The 16,895-nt window shown below is 41.9% G+C and overlaps 2 protein-coding genes across 2 annotated transcripts; both read right to left on the minus strand.

Annotated features, from left to right (window-relative positions):
• Positions 1-2,100: 2,100 nt before the first annotated feature.
• Positions 2,101-5,353, minus strand: LOC111896201 (late blight resistance protein R1-A). Its single transcript, XM_023892219.3, has 2 exons — positions 2,452-5,353; positions 2,101-2,375 (listed from the first exon to the last, which is right to left on the minus strand). Exon 1 carries the CDS (start codon positions 5,351-5,353, stop codon positions 4,301-4,303), a length of 1,053 nt encoding a protein of 350 aa, XP_023747987.1. The 3' UTR covers positions 2,101-2,375; positions 2,452-4,300.
• Positions 5,354-5,473: 120 nt separating this feature from the next.
• LOC111896200 (putative late blight resistance protein homolog R1A-10) lies at positions 5,474-7,055 on the minus strand. The gene has a single exon (XM_023892218.3). It carries the CDS (start codon positions 6,988-6,990, stop codon positions 5,482-5,484), a length of 1,509 nt encoding a protein of 502 aa, XP_023747986.1. The 5' UTR covers positions 6,991-7,055; the 3' UTR covers positions 5,474-5,481.
• Between the last annotated feature and the right edge of the window lie 9,840 nt (positions 7,056-16,895).

The following is a 16,895-nucleotide window of genomic DNA, read 5'->3' on the forward strand; positions in this document are numbered from 1 at the left end:
TTGTTATTTTATTATTTAAAATTAAGGATTTTGGAAACCATTTTGGTTTAGAACTTTGTTAATTTTGAAGCAATTTTGATTATTTGGTATTTGAACTTGTTTTAATATGAGAATGTTAAGTAATTTTTTAATAAAAATGTTTTTGAAGTTATGTATAGTAAATAGACTTATTATGAATATTTTTTGCTAAATGATAGTATGGTCATTTTTACATCTTCTTCTGTCCGGTTCTATTGTTACCAAACAATTTCAGACAACTTGTTCTGTTCTGATCTGTTCAGTCTTACCAAACACTATACAAATTATTTGTCCAATTCAGTCCAACTCAATCTTGTTTAGTCTTGTTTAGTCTAGTCAAATCCAATCCAATCCAATCCAATCCAATCTAGTTCTATTCCACCCAGTTCTTCTGCCAAATGGTACCTAAGTGAACTAGAAATGCTAAATAGGGGGAAAATCAATCAATTCATATATTTCTAGATTTAACACCCTAAGAAGTGCAAAGGAATAAAAAAAACTTTTCTAGATTTAACACCCCTCCAAGTGCAAAGGTGTAGTAAAACATTGAGATATTGTCACTCAAGGTTGTTTTCCTATTAAAGCACAAAAGCGATCGAATACTTGGGTGGTTGGATGAGACAAACTCATAATGTCGCTTTCTTGATTTATGACCACACGACGTTGCTTATGTGTGGTAACTACCTCACAAAGATGATTAGATGTTGGTGGCGAGGCTAACCTCTGGAGGAATCTTTCTTCCTTTCCTTTTTCCATACATAGCTGCCTCACAAGATCATGGACTTTACAATGACTGAGATCACCCGTAATATACCTCCTTTCTACAATTACAAGATTTCTGTCAACTAGATCCATCAGGTAGCCCTTGGCAGTTTCCTCCAAGCTTTAACTTCCATCTTTTTGTATAAATCCCTCAACTATCCATAACCAAAGCAACCCTTGTGAATAGATCTGGATGTCTTCTGGAAACCCTCCCAGATAGAGAAAGCACTCTCTCAAGTGAAAAAGCAGATGGTGGTAACTTAATGCTATTATTTCCAGCAATATATGAACGGACACTACGAGAAGTTTGTAGCCACAGACCTTTACTCCTTGGTTCTTTTGCTAGAACTCCTGCCATCACAACCACAGAAAGCGGCAATCCATGACAGTTTTTTGCAATTTTCTTTCCAGGTTCAATCATCCATTTGGGACAATCATCTCCTTGAAATACCTTCTCACACAGCAACTTCCAACTTTCTTCTTCTGTCAAATGTTGTGAATGATGAATTAGTCCATGTGATTTTGCATGCCAAGCAACTTAAGTGAGGCGACTAGTAAGCAGAATCCGACTTCCAGTGTTATCATCAGGGAAAAAAAACTCCAACTTGGTCTTCATGGTTGAAAAGGGTTTGGATCAAGGAACCAAGCTCTTCATAAAGCAGTTGGAATTGAGGCCTTTCAAATAAAATTGATGGGTTGTTGATCATTGGAGTATATCAGTTGCTTCAACTTTCCCATGAACATTTGGACACTTGCGTATGCCATCTTGTTTCTTATTCTCTTGAAGAACAGTAGTGGTCTATATTGAAGTTTTGAATTAAGCCAAACAGTTAAGATGAGTTTTGCTAGTTTTGCAAATTATTAGGACCCTTTGTATTTTCTTTGTAAAAATTGGTTGGCTCTTGTCTACTGGGATCATGGTTCCACCAATCCGAACACCACATACTAATTTTCATTTAAAAACTTTTCAAGGTCTTCTTTTAAATTTTTTTTTTCTTCATTCCATTTCCAATAAAAGTTTATACTTTTATTACCTTATATAAACTTATAAATTTAGAATATAAATAGAATCTGTGGACTTGTAACAATTTTTAATATATCTCCACAGCTGATATTAATATATTGGGTACTATTAGAAACATATAAATAAATAATTTTTACATTAAAAGAGTATAAACTAAAGGGTTGTTTGGCAACCTCTAAATGATAGGCCCATATGATTTAGCGGCTCTGAATGAAAATATGTCCTAAATTGTTGTAAATTGTTGTGTTGAATAAGAAAAACGACTATTTTACCCTTCCATCCAACAAGTCTTAAAGTTGACAGGTTCTAAAATCTAATGATATATAAGCATTTCTCTTCAAAAGGAAGAGAATTCAAAGTTATTACAATCAAATCAAGTTTAATATCTACTCTTTCTATAGAAAATTCACAAACTAGGATCAAACTTCCAAATTAATCAAACCCATAGGAAACCAAATCAAGCTTCAGTTAATAATCGAGATGTGGTTATGGTCATAAAAGGTAATCAACTTGTGAACAAGCTTCATTTGCAATCCCTTCCATTTGACAAAAATCTCCAAGAATATAATATCTGAATAAATAAAAAAGAAACATTTTGTACAAAAGATTGAATTTTTATAATAACTGAAAAGAGATTTGAAACAGACGTGCAGTGGTCGACGATCTCGACATCAAGGAACTTCATCACAACAATACAAGTGATGCAAATGAAATTATCATCAATCGGGCAGTAAAAAAGAGGCGAACTCAAATTAGACACAAGAAAGCCTCGTTTGACCACTTGGTACGTCTCTTCCACAATTGTTTTTGCAGCAGCAACCTGAAATGCGAATTATCACATCAAAATTAGAACTCTTACACCCCGCTCCCGAGTTCAACTTAAAGAGAGAAAAGAAAGGAAATGGGAGGAAATGAGAGGAAAGCAAGAGAGAATGGTGCTCCCGAGTTTCATTAAAGGAAGGAAGTGGAAGGAAATGGAAGGAAAACTTTCCCTCCTACCTTTCCTCCCGATTTGGGAGGATTTGAAAAGAAAGAACAAAATGTTTATCTTTCCTTCCATTTCTCTCAAACTCGGGAGAAATGACAATTTCTTTTTCCTTTCTTTTCTCTTCTTTTCTCTCCTTACTTTCTTTTCTCTTCTCTTCTTTTCTTTGCTATAACTCGGGAGCGGGGTGTTAAGACCTAATTGGGAAGCAGAAACAAAAAAAAAAAAAAACAAAAAAAAAAAAACACTTTGGGAGAAGATAACGAATACATAGAGAGTTCTGATCTTTCAAGAAGCCATCGATCGACGCTGTGATTGAGAAGAGGATTTCCCAAATCGATGATGACGTCAGCCTTGGGAGAGGATAATGAACCCATGAAGTCTTACGCGGCCTCTTCAGTTCTTGGTGTTCTCTCTTGTACACACCCACAGTCGCTGGAGGGGCGGCGTCGATGTGAGGGTGACACACCGGAGATGAGGGTGGTTGCTTTGAAGAGGTCGAAGTCAATGGAAAAGTGAAGAGGTCAAGGCCTCAAGGGTATAAGTATGGCGGATCAAACCTTTTGGCACTAACTCTTAAAAGAAAAGTCCCTCTTTGATTATGTGTTCTTTTTTGGTTGTTTTATTGTGTGAAATAAAGTTCCTTTTTCATTCTTCAATTTTTATGCTATAATTCTGTTGGATATTTTATTGATTTTGGATTGTACTTATTATCACGAGAAAATATATTGTTGTGGCATGTTAGATGCACCTATATTTTGGATCTGTAAATACATAACTTGTATGAAATAAATAGGGATAAGGGGTATGGGGATAGACACCTATCACCCTTTGTCTGTATTGGTAGCCACCTGCCAGGCTGCCCTCCCTAGAAAGTTAATGTGAATCTGTGTTTAAGAATCATATATAGTTAACTAATGTGAAAAAGGGCCAAGTGCAAGAAATAGCAATGTACTTTCATTTAATTTGTGTATTATAGCATCCTACTTCTATTTCCTTTTATTACAATATTACACTTTCATATTTTTTCTTGTTAAGGCGCTGCACTCTGATAATTACTTCTGATTTTTCTTTTTCTTTTAATAGGACATTATACTTTGAAATTTTACCCAATTATAATAGTGAAAGATGCTCCATCGGATATTGGTATAATTGGGTTATATTTTTAAGTTTATCAACACTATAACAAAGGTCATCTATATGATGGAAGGAAGCATATGCAGTCAACAATAATAAACTAACAGCTAAACGAAACATGTGCTCCTGATGATGCTTAATCCATTTGATTGGAGTAATTAAATCTTTTCCCTCATACAAGACAAATAATACCAGGTTGCCTTATTCTTTCACTTTAACCCAGCTAAGAAGACTTGACTAAACAAAGATTCAACCATTTAAGAGAAAAAACACATTGAGCAATTAATACTAAAGAAGACCAACAAACATTGTACTAGGTAGCAATTAGACAAAGGATTTATGTACTAAACATTCATGGTGTCAAGTAAAATGTATTAATCTTCACACTTGGGTACACAAGAGGGCATTTTCCTTCCATCAATTATGATCTCAAGTTCATAGTTTCCCACATCATCTTGCTCCTGTCGTATTTTTTGAAGAGATACAAGAAGAGAAGAACCACAGTCAAAAACATAAATATACTCAAGCGTTGAGATATCCCCCAACTCAAGGGGTATCTCTTCAAGATCAACACAATTCCTCACATGTAATTCTTTGAGACAAGGAAAGTTGATACTTGAGGATTCCCATTTTTTGATATTAAACTCTTCAAGACACAAGAATTTTAGTTGTTGAAATGGCTCCTCGCCTGTTTCCCAGAGGGTTCCCTCAAAGCAATTGTCTTTTAGTATGAGAATCTCAAGATTAGGTAACGATTGAATGATCGACATGTCGCTCCACAGTAGACCACACCTTACAAGTGTAAGTTCTTTCAGTGTTGCAGGGAACCTAATAATGTGATTCCTTCTGCTGTAGCCTGACCCAATTAACATCAATACTTGAAGGTAATGGAGTACTTCAAAGTCATTTTCCTCACTAGAGTAAAGAGTAGATGTAAGTCTCTTGATCCTGGGAAAACATTTTTGAAAATTATCTACCCCATCTCCTAACACCACTTTTGTAGTAACTTCCAATTTCATTGGTTTTTCAATAGAAGGAAGATAAAGTTCTGCGTTACAGGTTAAATGCCTCAGATTCACCAAATTTGATATGTTACTAGGTAAAACCATAGAACTAGAACTTGTGCTAACAAAGAGGGTTTGAAGGTTCCATAAATTGCATATTGATTGTGGGAATGATGGCAGCCAAATTTCAAGGTGCCTTAAGTGAACTAGTAACCCTAAACCAAGGGGAAAACCGGTTAATTTACTTTTATCTAGATGTAACACCCTAAGAAGTGCAAAGGAACGAAAAAACTTTTCTAAATTTAACACCCTTCGAAGTGAAAAGAAACGGATAAACTCTGTGATATTGTCAGTTAAGGTTGTTTTCTTAGGATAGCACAAAAGCGATCGAATACTTGGGGTGAGCGGATGAGACAAACTCATAATGTCGATTTCTTGATTTGTGACCACACGGCGTTGCTTACGTGTGGTAATTACCTTATTTTGATTTCTCAATTTGTTGATTTGTTTTCTTATGATATCACAAAGACCATTAGATGGTGGTTCTATTTTTAGGAAGAATCTTTCTTCTTTTCCACCGATAGCTGCCTCACAAGATCATGAACTTTACAGCGTCTAATATCACCAGAAAGATACCGTTTTTGTACAATTACAAGATTTCTGTCAACTAGATCCACCAGGTAACCCTTGGCAATTTCCTCCAAGCTTTGATTTCCATCTTCTTGTATAAATCCCTCAGCCATCCATACCCAAAGCAACCATGGTGAATGGATCTTGTAGTCTTCTGGAAACCCTCCCAGATAGAGAAAGCAGTCTCTCAAGTGAAGAGGCAGATGGTGGTAACTTAATGCTATTGTTTCCAGACATCCTTTCTCGTCACTAGCCATGTACGAATGGACACTGTAAGAAATTTTTAGCCACACATCTTTATGCCTTGGTTCTTTTGCTAAAACTCCTGCCATCACAACCACAGAAAGCGGCAATCCATGACAGTTTTTTGTAATTTGCTTTCCGGGTTTTATCAACCATTTGGGACATTCATCTCCTTTGAACACCTTCTCACACAGCAACTTCCAACTTTCTTCTTCTGTCAGATGTTGTAAATGATGAATAAGTCCATGTAATTTTGCATGCCAAGCAACTTCAGTGAGGCGATTAGTAAGCAGATGCCGACTTCCATTGTTATGGTCAGGGAAAAACAACTTCAACTTATCCCATGTCTGTGTACTCCAGGTATCATCAATGACAATTAAGTATCTCTTACAGTATAGGCTCCTGTGCAAGATTTGATGAAGTTGAGAGTCTGTTGCTTCCTCAAGCTCTAACCCATCATCAATGGATGAAAGAACTTGAATCAACAGATCCCGCTTGTCATATGTTTGGGAAACAGTGACCCATCCCCGGATATGAAAATGATAAACAACAAAAGGATCATAGAAGACTTTGTTAGCAAGGGTTGACTTACCAATTCCACCCATACCAACAATAGAGATCACATCCAGATGCTTTCCATCTTCAGCAAGCTTGTCCCGTATTATCTCAGCATCACGATCAAACCCCACAACCATTTCTTCCTTTACTTTCTTCGATCCGATTGAATTTCTACTGCGGGAAGTTCCAGAAGATTGCATTTGCAGTCTGTCAGTTCTCTGAGAAGCGTCCATCTTCATGTTATCCATCCTCATAGTCATGAATTCCATCTTGATAGAATCGATTGATCTCATAACAACCTCAAGGTGGAGATAGGGCTGGAAGACATTAGATATAGGTGAATACCTGTTGTTTCTACAGTGGACAGCGGATAGAAAGATATCGACGATATCTTCTGCCTCTTCAGCTGCAGCTTTGAATCTTTTCTTCAGTTTTTTCATTTCTTCAAAGTTGTGTAGATCTTGGTCTTCGTGGTTGAAAAGGGTTTGGATCATGGAGCCAAGCGCTTCATAAAGAAGCTGGAATTGCGGCCTTTCACATAAAATTGATTGGTTGTTGATCAATTCATTATCGTTGCAGTTTATCAACTGCTGCAATTTTCCCATGAACATCTGCACATCTGCATACATCTTGTTTATTCCTCTCGTGAAGAGCAGGAGTAGGTTAGATCCTTTTTGAAAATTTCTTGTAAATTAGGTGGGTTCATGTTTGCAAAATAGGGTTATGGTCCCACCGATACACCAACTTTGAAAAAGTCCAATGTATCAATTTTATAATATAAATTATTTTTTTGAATATAATGCAGAAATAGGCCCTAGTTCTGTGAAAACTAGGAAACGACTGTTTCTTCCGATTTACAGATGATTAGGAGTTTGAAGGAAGAAACTCATCTCAATAATTTTTTCAAGAATTTTGTCCTCTTTAAATGTAACTGATTAACTTATTGTAATTTCTGTCTAAATGAATTCGATTTATATGTGTATATATTGCTAATAAATACAAACATGACGTGAAACAACTAGAAGTAACTCTACAGAGAACTTAGTAAGGTAACAGTCATAAGAGAGATTTTGGGATGTTACTTGCAGAATATAGAAAGAATGATCATTAGCAAATTCAATGGCTGTGGAATCCAGTCCACTACTACCATGCTCAAACTGGATATTTAATTATCAAAAAACATCCAAAATCCTTCGTAATGGAATTGTGAAACCCCAAATAGTGAAAAGATAAGTAAAGTATATCAAAGTACCAAAATGTACTCATCCAAAACAAAGAATTTGACTTCAAATTGGAAAAGTACCAAAAAAACCCTAATACTAAAAAAATGTTAGACTCGGAAATAAAATTAAGGGTAAATTACACCGTTCGTCCGTGCTGTAGGTGCCCAAAAGTATGTTAAATCCTTATTTTCAAAAATTAACTTGGACCGTCCCTCATTTATTTAAAAATTGCACACTTCATCCCTCTTGACATAAAAAGTCTATTTTGCCCTTAATATTTTCTTTTTTAGTTTTATTTTATTCTTTAATCTTTTTTAACTTTAAAAAAAGAAAAATAAAATAAATTTCTCCACCTAACCACTCTCCCCTCCCCTTTCCCTAATGTCCCTTTCTTAATAATTAGAAGAAAGCTCCCCACCCCCGATCAATACCTTCAGGCGATTCACTGGTGACTTTTCCAACTCCACCCCATTCTCATTTCGAACTCAACTTAGCATCTCCGTTTCACCATCGATTTTCTTCTTAAGTTGACTTAAAACTGGTCTAACAAACACCGGTCACACACACCATGTACAACTTCCTGAAATCGTCAATCCAACTCCAATTGTGGTGGGGACACATGATGGAAGCATAGATTACAGGTGGTGGTGGTGTTCAATCTGAAACTCCCGAAGTAAAATTTGTCATGAAACAGGTGGCGGGTCGAAAACTTAGGCAGCAACCATCTTAGATTTGATGTACGCGGTGGTGCAACCGATGGTGATTCAGGTGATGACAAAGCCTAAATTGTTTGATGATGACAACACATTTCAAACCTATGACCATATTTATTCGAATATGTTTCTCGTTTGGAACTTAAGCTGAACCAACCTTTTTCTTTCCTGTTTCTTTTAGATACAGATCAAGAATGGAACACACCTTTATAATTTAGGTATTGTTTTTTTCTAGTGAGGTGAAGAAGACAACGAATTGGAGGTTAGGGAGTATAAAATCGACGAACAAGGGAGTTTTAATTTAGTTTTTTAATTCTTTGTGTGATCACTGACTTGCATAATGTGTTGGGTTGGTGGGGGTGTGATGATTAAGGTGGTGGTTTGTAGTGGGTTATGTATAGTGTTGATGGTGGTTGGTGGTGGGTGGATATAAAGGTGATTATGGTGCTAATGAGTTCCAGGTGAGATGGCTTTAGTGATGCCAGTGGTTGTGTAATTTTTTTTTAGTGACGAAGGCTAATTCGAGTAAAAATAGGTGGTGGTTGATGGTTGTGGGTAGTGGTGATGGCCCGACGGTGGTGATTCTGTTAAAGAATATAGGGGGAGGGTGTAACGTCCAAAATTTCAAAACAATTAAAACTTTTCAAAATCACCCATTTTATTAACGTTGTTACAAAAAGGTTTTCAATACATTATTAAACAGAGTAATTTCCCAGATTCATATCATAAAACACCAACGCGAGGAACGGTACGATCACGCCTTTGCCTTGCCACAGACTCTTGAGAACCTGAAACATAAAACCACAATTGTAAGCCCGAAAGCTTAGTGAGATACCCCCAAAATACCAACCACATATACGCCTTTCCAGGCCCTGACCTTCCGGTCCATGTGTCTCAGGGGACTTCCGTCCCTGCTGGGTAAACCTTCCGGTCCTACCCACACCGACCTTCCGGTCCATCACACAACATATTGCCTTCCGGCCCACAACATATTGCCTTCCGGCCCATAACATATTTCCTTCCGGCCCATAAGCATAAAATGCATATATAACATAACAATTAATCATATAGCAGTTCATAGACAACAATCGATCAACAGATCACATATCATAGCATTACTCTAACAAGATACCGGTCTAGCCGGTCACTATCATAACATTACCCTATGAATCAGTCAACATACTAAATGCATACATACGCCTTTCCAGGCCATGACCTTCCGGTCCACATAGCAATGCCTTCCGGCCCATAACATGTAATGCCTTCCGGCCTATATCATAACAATGACAACTACCCGGATTTCCATCCGATAAAAAGGGTCGGCCTTGGTGCCATAACCCTAGCGATATAGTGAGGATAACTCACCTCGAAACTGCCGACTGAACAGATAGCTCAAGCTGCTCCGATCACTGATACGATCTCCACCTCTGGACAGCCACCAATGCACTGAACTCAAACAATAACAACAATTACCAAAATACCCCTGGACCCACTGGTCAATCCTTGGTCAAAGTCAACCCCTGACTGACCCTACTCGCCGAGTCAACCCTATGACTCGCCGAGTCCCCATACTCAGAACTTCACTCAACCCGCGACCTAACTCGCCGAGTCACCCCAAGACTCGCCGAGTTCAACCACTCTGAGTCCACTCGCCCTCAGCTCACCGATTCCTTAAGATTCCCTTTCTACACGTCGAGTATCCCCCTTGACTCGACGAGTTCCTCCTGGACGAATCGCGGGGCCACCCCGACTCAACTCGCCGAGTCTGAAGACATAATCAAGCCTTCTCTTCCTTGCACGATAACTCTTCTAAAATCAACAATGGCCTTCAACCTTGCTCCAGACGCTCACAATCAATTTAGGGTTTCTCTCAGAAGGCTAGAGTGAACAATGACGGCCATAAAGTCCCTCATATACGTCCCAAACCTGAACGATTAGGGTTTCGCTAAACAGCGTGGACTCGCCGAGTCCATATCCGGACTCGTCGAGTCCAGTCGCGAACCCGCGACCAGATCTGCGATCCTACTCGGCGAGTCTGAGCTCCAACTCGCCGAGTCCCCTCTTAAAATACCCAAAATCATAATTATAGCAATATCTGGAATTCCGGGCTGTTACAACTCTCCCCCACTAGGACTAGACTTCGCCCTCGAAGTCTCACTCTGAAAATAGCTCCGGATGCTGCTCCCACATCTCACGTTCCAGCTCACAGGTCATTTCCGATCCCCTCCGGTGCTGCCACCGAACTAACACCAGAGGTATCTCCTTATACCTCAGAACCTCGATCTTCCGATTTCTGATGACCACTGGTCTCTTGGCATAATTCAGGCTCGCATCCACCTGAATGTCTTCTAATGGAACCACTGCCAACTCATCGGCTATATACTTTCTCAATTGCGACACATGAAAAATGTCGTGGATTTGTCTCAAATCCGTGGGCAACTCCAAACGGTAGGCCACCCGGCCTACCCCCGCAATCACATGAAAAGGCCCAATATACCGGGGCCCCAACTTGCCCCTCTTCCTGAATCGAATCACTCCTCTCCAAGGAGAGGCCTTCAGGAGTACGAAGTCGCCGACCTGAAACTCAAGCTCGGACCGGCGTCTATCTGCATAACTTTTTTTTTGTCGGCTCTGGGCGGTCCATAACCTCTGTCTCATCTGCTGAATCTGCTTTGTCGACTGAAGCACGATCTCTGTACTACCCATCACTCTCTGTAACCGAGAATTACCCAAGATGCAACTCTGCTCCAAATCTCAACAATCACTCGACCCATAAGGGTTAGGAAACCAGAAACCACCGGATCCCCGATCCAAAGCCTACTTTGTCCATACCGGGCCGACTGAGAGACCCATTCTCACTCTCAGAGCAACTCTCACGAGTTCTCCTCTCGCAATCACATACACCTGCTGAACTAGCCCCCAACACCCGCAGGTTGGAAGACCCGATACACTGTTGATATCCTCGAACATCTCCCAGGATGAACCACTAATATCCACCCTATACCCTGATCGGAATCACACTGAGAATTCAAGATTCTCTCTCCCCCTGCATCCCTTCTGCCTCGACAGACATCCCAAACCGGATGGTTTCCTACTTCGCTGCCGCGAACACGATGCTCAAAGCCATACTCGAAATACTCTAACCATAACTTCTGCTCCGCAGCTTTCACTTTCGTGAACTTGCACTCCCCTTCGGAGTTACACACCTTTCTCTTTTCTTTTTTCCAAGGAACCCTCTTGGCCATAATGCCAATCCAACCAGTGTCACGGTGCTCGCCCCAAGCTACACCACCCTTTTTGCGCAACCGCTATTCACATACTCTGGCTCTCATTGCAGGGGCACTCAATCTCATGCACTCTCTCCACTCATCAAAATCACTGCCTCAGCTAAACAAGATCACTAACCCGGGGCCAGACCTTCCAATGTAATCACACTGCAACATACACAATCCGAAATCTCAAACTGATCCAACAATACCATCAGAGTCCCTAGCGTGACTAGACCGACTCTCATAACACACACTAGCCACTCGGGGCTATATCTCTGTGGGTTCGTACACCCAAACTCTGTGAACCCTCAGGTTCTAACTCTGGGAACCTTCCGGTTCCAACTCTAGAAACATACACAACATAAATCCCGTGGGATTAATGCAGTACAACCCATCACGTACCTCAAGCATACAAATACTCTGATCACATAACCCCGGTTACTTACTCAAACTTGATCTCGGCCTGCTCCCAGGCCTCCACAATCAAATGCCCTAGGTCTGTATCCTGCCCCGCATACCCGACACTCGCTCTTGTCAGCCTATACTCTGAGCTGACAGAACACTGCTGAATCCCAACAGCTAAGCACCCTCACATACTCATCGATCTCCCGGAGAATTCTCCAATTCTCCCCCACTTAAAGCACTGACTAACAACCACCGATCGCCATTAACGACCTTTCAGAACAATCCTGCACAAAGAGAACATTTACACACTGACTGCTTCCCACAAGCATAAGCAACCCTCAGCAAAACACATCTCTTCCCTGATCAATCCGCTCAAAAGAATCCGGTCTCTCAATTATCCACTCCACGACTGCAGATGCTACCCGACATTCAACCCAGTGTCGCATCTCTACTATCAACCCTCACGAACGATAACCAACGGAATTCCCAAACAATAACCCGTAACCAAACCCACAACCTGCAAAAGGATGAATACCGCATCGAAAACCGCACAAGGCTACCGGCACCAAAACACCAAACTATAACCATACCAAACCATCAGGGAACAACGAATGCCAAAGTGAAAACCTGAAACACCAATCCATAACCATGCCAAACCCGCGAAACAACGAATACCGCATCGAAATCCACACCAGATACCAGCACAAACAATACGCCACAATCAACGCAAGATAATCAAGACATCAAGAAAGCATCATACCCGCAGCTGCCTCCGGCACTGCTCCGTCTCCCTCTGCCGCAAGCTGATAAGCACGACCCTGAGCCCTTGGGGCTCCGCTCCATCCTATCCTCCTCCTGAACTCCTCAAGGTGGCCGGTGCTAGAGCCTGCACCGGTCCTGCAGAAAGATGTGGATAGTTGACCCTCAAATGTCCAACCTGCCGACAGTGATAACTAATCCTCAAATCCCGAATCGGCACTGACTGCCGACAATCCCGCGCATAGTGCCCCTCCTTTCCGCATTTGCGGCATGCACCACCGGACCAGCAAACTCCGGTGTGACCCCTCCCACACTTCCCACAAGTGTGGCCGCTCCGATCCCCCACTCTAACATCAACGGTACTGGACCGTTTCGGCGCTGGCTGCGACTGCATCGGAGCCTGCCTTAGCTCACGCAACTGCAAGTCAACCTCTAACTCACGCCGCATGGCGGCCTCCTGCAACACCAACAAGGTCTCGCACCTCTGCGCAGACACGAACTGTCTGATATCCCCCTTGAGCATACTCAGATATCGGGACATCTGAGCCTGCTCCGAAGCGAACTCAGGGCAAAATATCGCCCTCTCAATAAACATCCTGGTGATCTCAGTCACCGACTCCAAATCCTGCTTCAGCTCAAGGAACTCCCGAGCCAATCTCTCCTTTTCATCCCGTGGAACATAGCGAGTACTGAACATCTCTCTGAATTGATCCCATGAAACCGCAGCCCTCTGCGCATCGGAAAATGACCTCGTAGTCAATCTCCACCAATCCTTCGCTCCGAGCCTCAATAGGTTCAGAGCACCCCTCACCCTCTGATCAGTAGGGCATAAACTCGTGGAGAAACACCCCTCCACGTCTGATAACCATCTCATAGCAACAATCGGGTTCTGAACTCCATCGAATGTGGGAGGCTTCGTATAATAGAAGTCGCGATACTGAAAACCCCGACTAGCTCCTCCCCTTGCCACTGCTCAGCCGCTGTAGTCGCCGCGGCAACCGTCTCTGCGAGAGCCGCATATCGCTCATCGAAATACTCAATCATGGCAGTCTTGATCGACCCAAACAATTCCGGCAACTCAGCCCGGAACAATGCAGCAACCCCATCGCGCAGGATCTCGCGAACCCTCGCATCCCGCTTGCCCGTGCTCGTCCGATCGATAACCTCCGACGGCACCGATCCACCCAGAACTCGCTCTCCAGCTCCCGATCCTGATCCGGATCCACTATCATCATGCCTCGAAATCTCCATACTGAAGACACCCTACCAATCTCAGACACTTCCCACAATCCTGGGATCCAACTCTCGCAACCCTACCCTAGAGACTATGGTTTCCCTGATACGCGTATGGGTCCTGTGCTTTCAGTAGTACGGGCCCATAATACCTTCCACACCTACCCATATTTGTATGAAGTACTACCACAATACCCTAGGGAACATGCATAACAACTATCAACCCTCACCACTAGAGGAATACTAAGAATATCCCATAAGGGACCCTAGGCTACAGGCATCACAAATCAGGCAACATTATCATGAATTCCTGAAGATCCCTAGCCTAACTCTAGCATGCTGTTCTATCAAGCTCAATAAAACAAATATCATGTATGGTATCTTGGGGTTACTTACTAGCTCCGGCTGATCGTACCTCCGCGTCCTCCTTTTACTAAATTTGAAAACCATTTTAATTTCTCTTTTTAAAATCCTCCTCGATTTGAGACTGGAGTCACACGAATGTTTCCCCCAATTCACTCAAACCAATGCTCTGATACCAACTTGTAACGTCCAAAATTTCAAAACAATTAAAACTTTTCAAAATCACCCATTTTATTAACGTTGTTACAAAAAGGTTTTCAATACATTATTAAACAGAGTAATTTCCCAGGTTCATATCATAAAACACCAACGCGAGGAACGGTACGATCACGCCTTTGCCTTGCCACAGACTCTTGAGAACCTGAAACATAAAACCACAACTGTAAGCCCGAAAGCTTAGTGAGATACCCCCAAAATACCAACCACATATACGCCTTTCCAGGCCCTGACCTTCCGGTCCATGTGTCTCAGGGGACTTCCGTCCCTGCTGGGTAAACCTTCCGGTCCTACCCACGCCGACCTTCCGGTCCATCACACAACATATTGCCTTCCGACCCACAACATATTGCCTTCCGGCCCATAACATATTGCCTTCTGGCCCATAAGCATAAAATGCATATATAACATAACAATTAATCATATAGCAGTTCATAGACAACAATCGATCAACAGATCACATATCATAGCATTACTCTAACAAGATACCGGTCTAGCCGGTCACTATCATAACATTACCCTATGAATCAGTCAACATACTAAATGCATACATACGCCTTTCCAGGCCATGACCTTCTGGTCCACATAGCAATGCCTTCCGGCCCATAACATGTAATGCCTTCCGGCCTATATCATAACAATGACAACTACCCGGATTTCCATCCGATAAAAAGGGTCGGCCTTGGTGCCATAACCCTAGCGATATAGTGAGGATAACTCACCTCGAAACTGCCGACTGAACAGATAGCTCAAGCTGCTCCGATCACTGATACGATCTCCACCTCTGGACAGCCACCAATGCACTGAACTCAAACAATAACAACAATTACCAAAATACCCCTGGACCCACTGGTCAATCCTTGGTCAAAGACAAGGTCAAAGTCAACCCCTGACTGACCCTACTCGCCGAGTCAACCCTATGACTCGCCGAGTCCCCATACTCAGAACTTCACTCAACCCGCGACCTAACTCGCCGAGTCACCCCAAGACTCGCCGAGTCACCCCAAGACTCGCCGAGTTCAACCACTCTGAGTCCACTCGCCCTTAACTCACCGATTCCTTAAGATTCCCTTTCTACACGTCGAGTATCCCCCTTGACTCGATGAGTTCCTCCTGGACGAATTGCGGGGCCACCCCGACTCAACTCGTCGAGTCTGAAGAACAACTCGACGAGTCCCAGTTAATCTTCAAGCTACTCGCCGAGTCTGTTCATCGGACTCGGCGATTCCATGCCATGCAACCGCTCAAACTGCCTTCTAAGGTCAGAACTGCTCCGACCATTCATAGGTCTGGCCTTCCTAAACTGATTCATCACATAAGGTCCTCATTTCGGTGCTCATAATACACTCCATGACTCATAATTTACATTTTGACCTAAGGCATAAGGATTCCAATCCAAAACCTCCATCAATTCCCGAAATGCTCAGGCATGGGACATTCTGGACCTCCAAAGGTCCCAACATAGGGTTCCAATCGTTTGGGGGACTAGGGTAACATTCGATCTAGTCACAAAAGGGTTCCATAAACCCTAAATCCATATACACATCAACATAGCAGAGTATAACTCGAATTCTTACCTGAATAATGTGCTCTCTGTGTCCCCAATCCTCAGAACGTGACTTCCTTTGTTGCTCCCTTAATCAAGCCTTCTCTTCCTTGCACGATAACTCTTCTAAAATCAACAATGGCCTTCAACCTTGCTCCAGATGCTCACAATCAATTTAGGGTTTCTCTCAGAAGGCTAGAGTGAACAATGACGGCCATAAAGTCCCTCATATACGTCCCAAACCTGAACGGTTAGGGTTTCACTAAACAGCGTGGACTCGCCGAGTCCATATCCGGACTCGTCGAGTCCAGTCGCGAACCTGCGACCAGATCTGCGATCCTACTCGGCGAGTCTGAGCTCCAACTCGCCGAGTCCCCTCTTAAAATACCCAAAATCATAATTATAGCAATATCTGGAATTCCGAGCTGTTATAGAGGGGGGGGGGGAGATGGTTTAGAAGGGAAGTCAGTATAAGATGGGAGGGGTTGCATTTTTTATTTTATTTTGTATATAATAAATAGTAGTAAGAAAAATAAAATAAATGAAAAAAAGAATAAAAAGGGTAGAATAGTCATTTCATGTCTTGAAAGGGATTAAACATGCAAATAAAAACCAACGAAGGATGACATGTGCAACTTTTAACCAAACCAGAGATTGTCCGAGTTAATTTTTAAAAATAGGGATTAAACACGCTTTTTGGCATGTGCACGAGGGACGACTGGTGTAATTTACCCTAAAATTAACATCCAGATCCAAAACATGGATGAAAGAGCTTACTGGAGTTGGGGAGACACCGAAGGTGAGAGT

The sequence above is a fragment of the Lactuca sativa genome, chromosome 8 (assembly GCF_002870075.4).
Source record: "Lactuca sativa cultivar Salinas chromosome 8, Lsat_Salinas_v11, whole genome shotgun sequence".
NCBI classification, from domain to species: Eukaryota; Viridiplantae; Streptophyta; class Magnoliopsida; order Asterales; family Asteraceae; genus Lactuca; species Lactuca sativa.

What these genes read in the sequence shown, in the direction of transcription:
- LOC111896201 (XM_023892219.3), bottom strand. Translation starts at nt 5,353, where the DNA reads ATGAGTTTGTCTCATCCGCTCACCCCAAGTATTCGATCGCTTTTGTGC.
- LOC111896200 (XM_023892218.3), bottom strand. Translation starts at nt 6,990, where the DNA reads ATGTATGCAGATGTGCAGATGTTCATGGGAAAATTGCAGCAGTTGATA.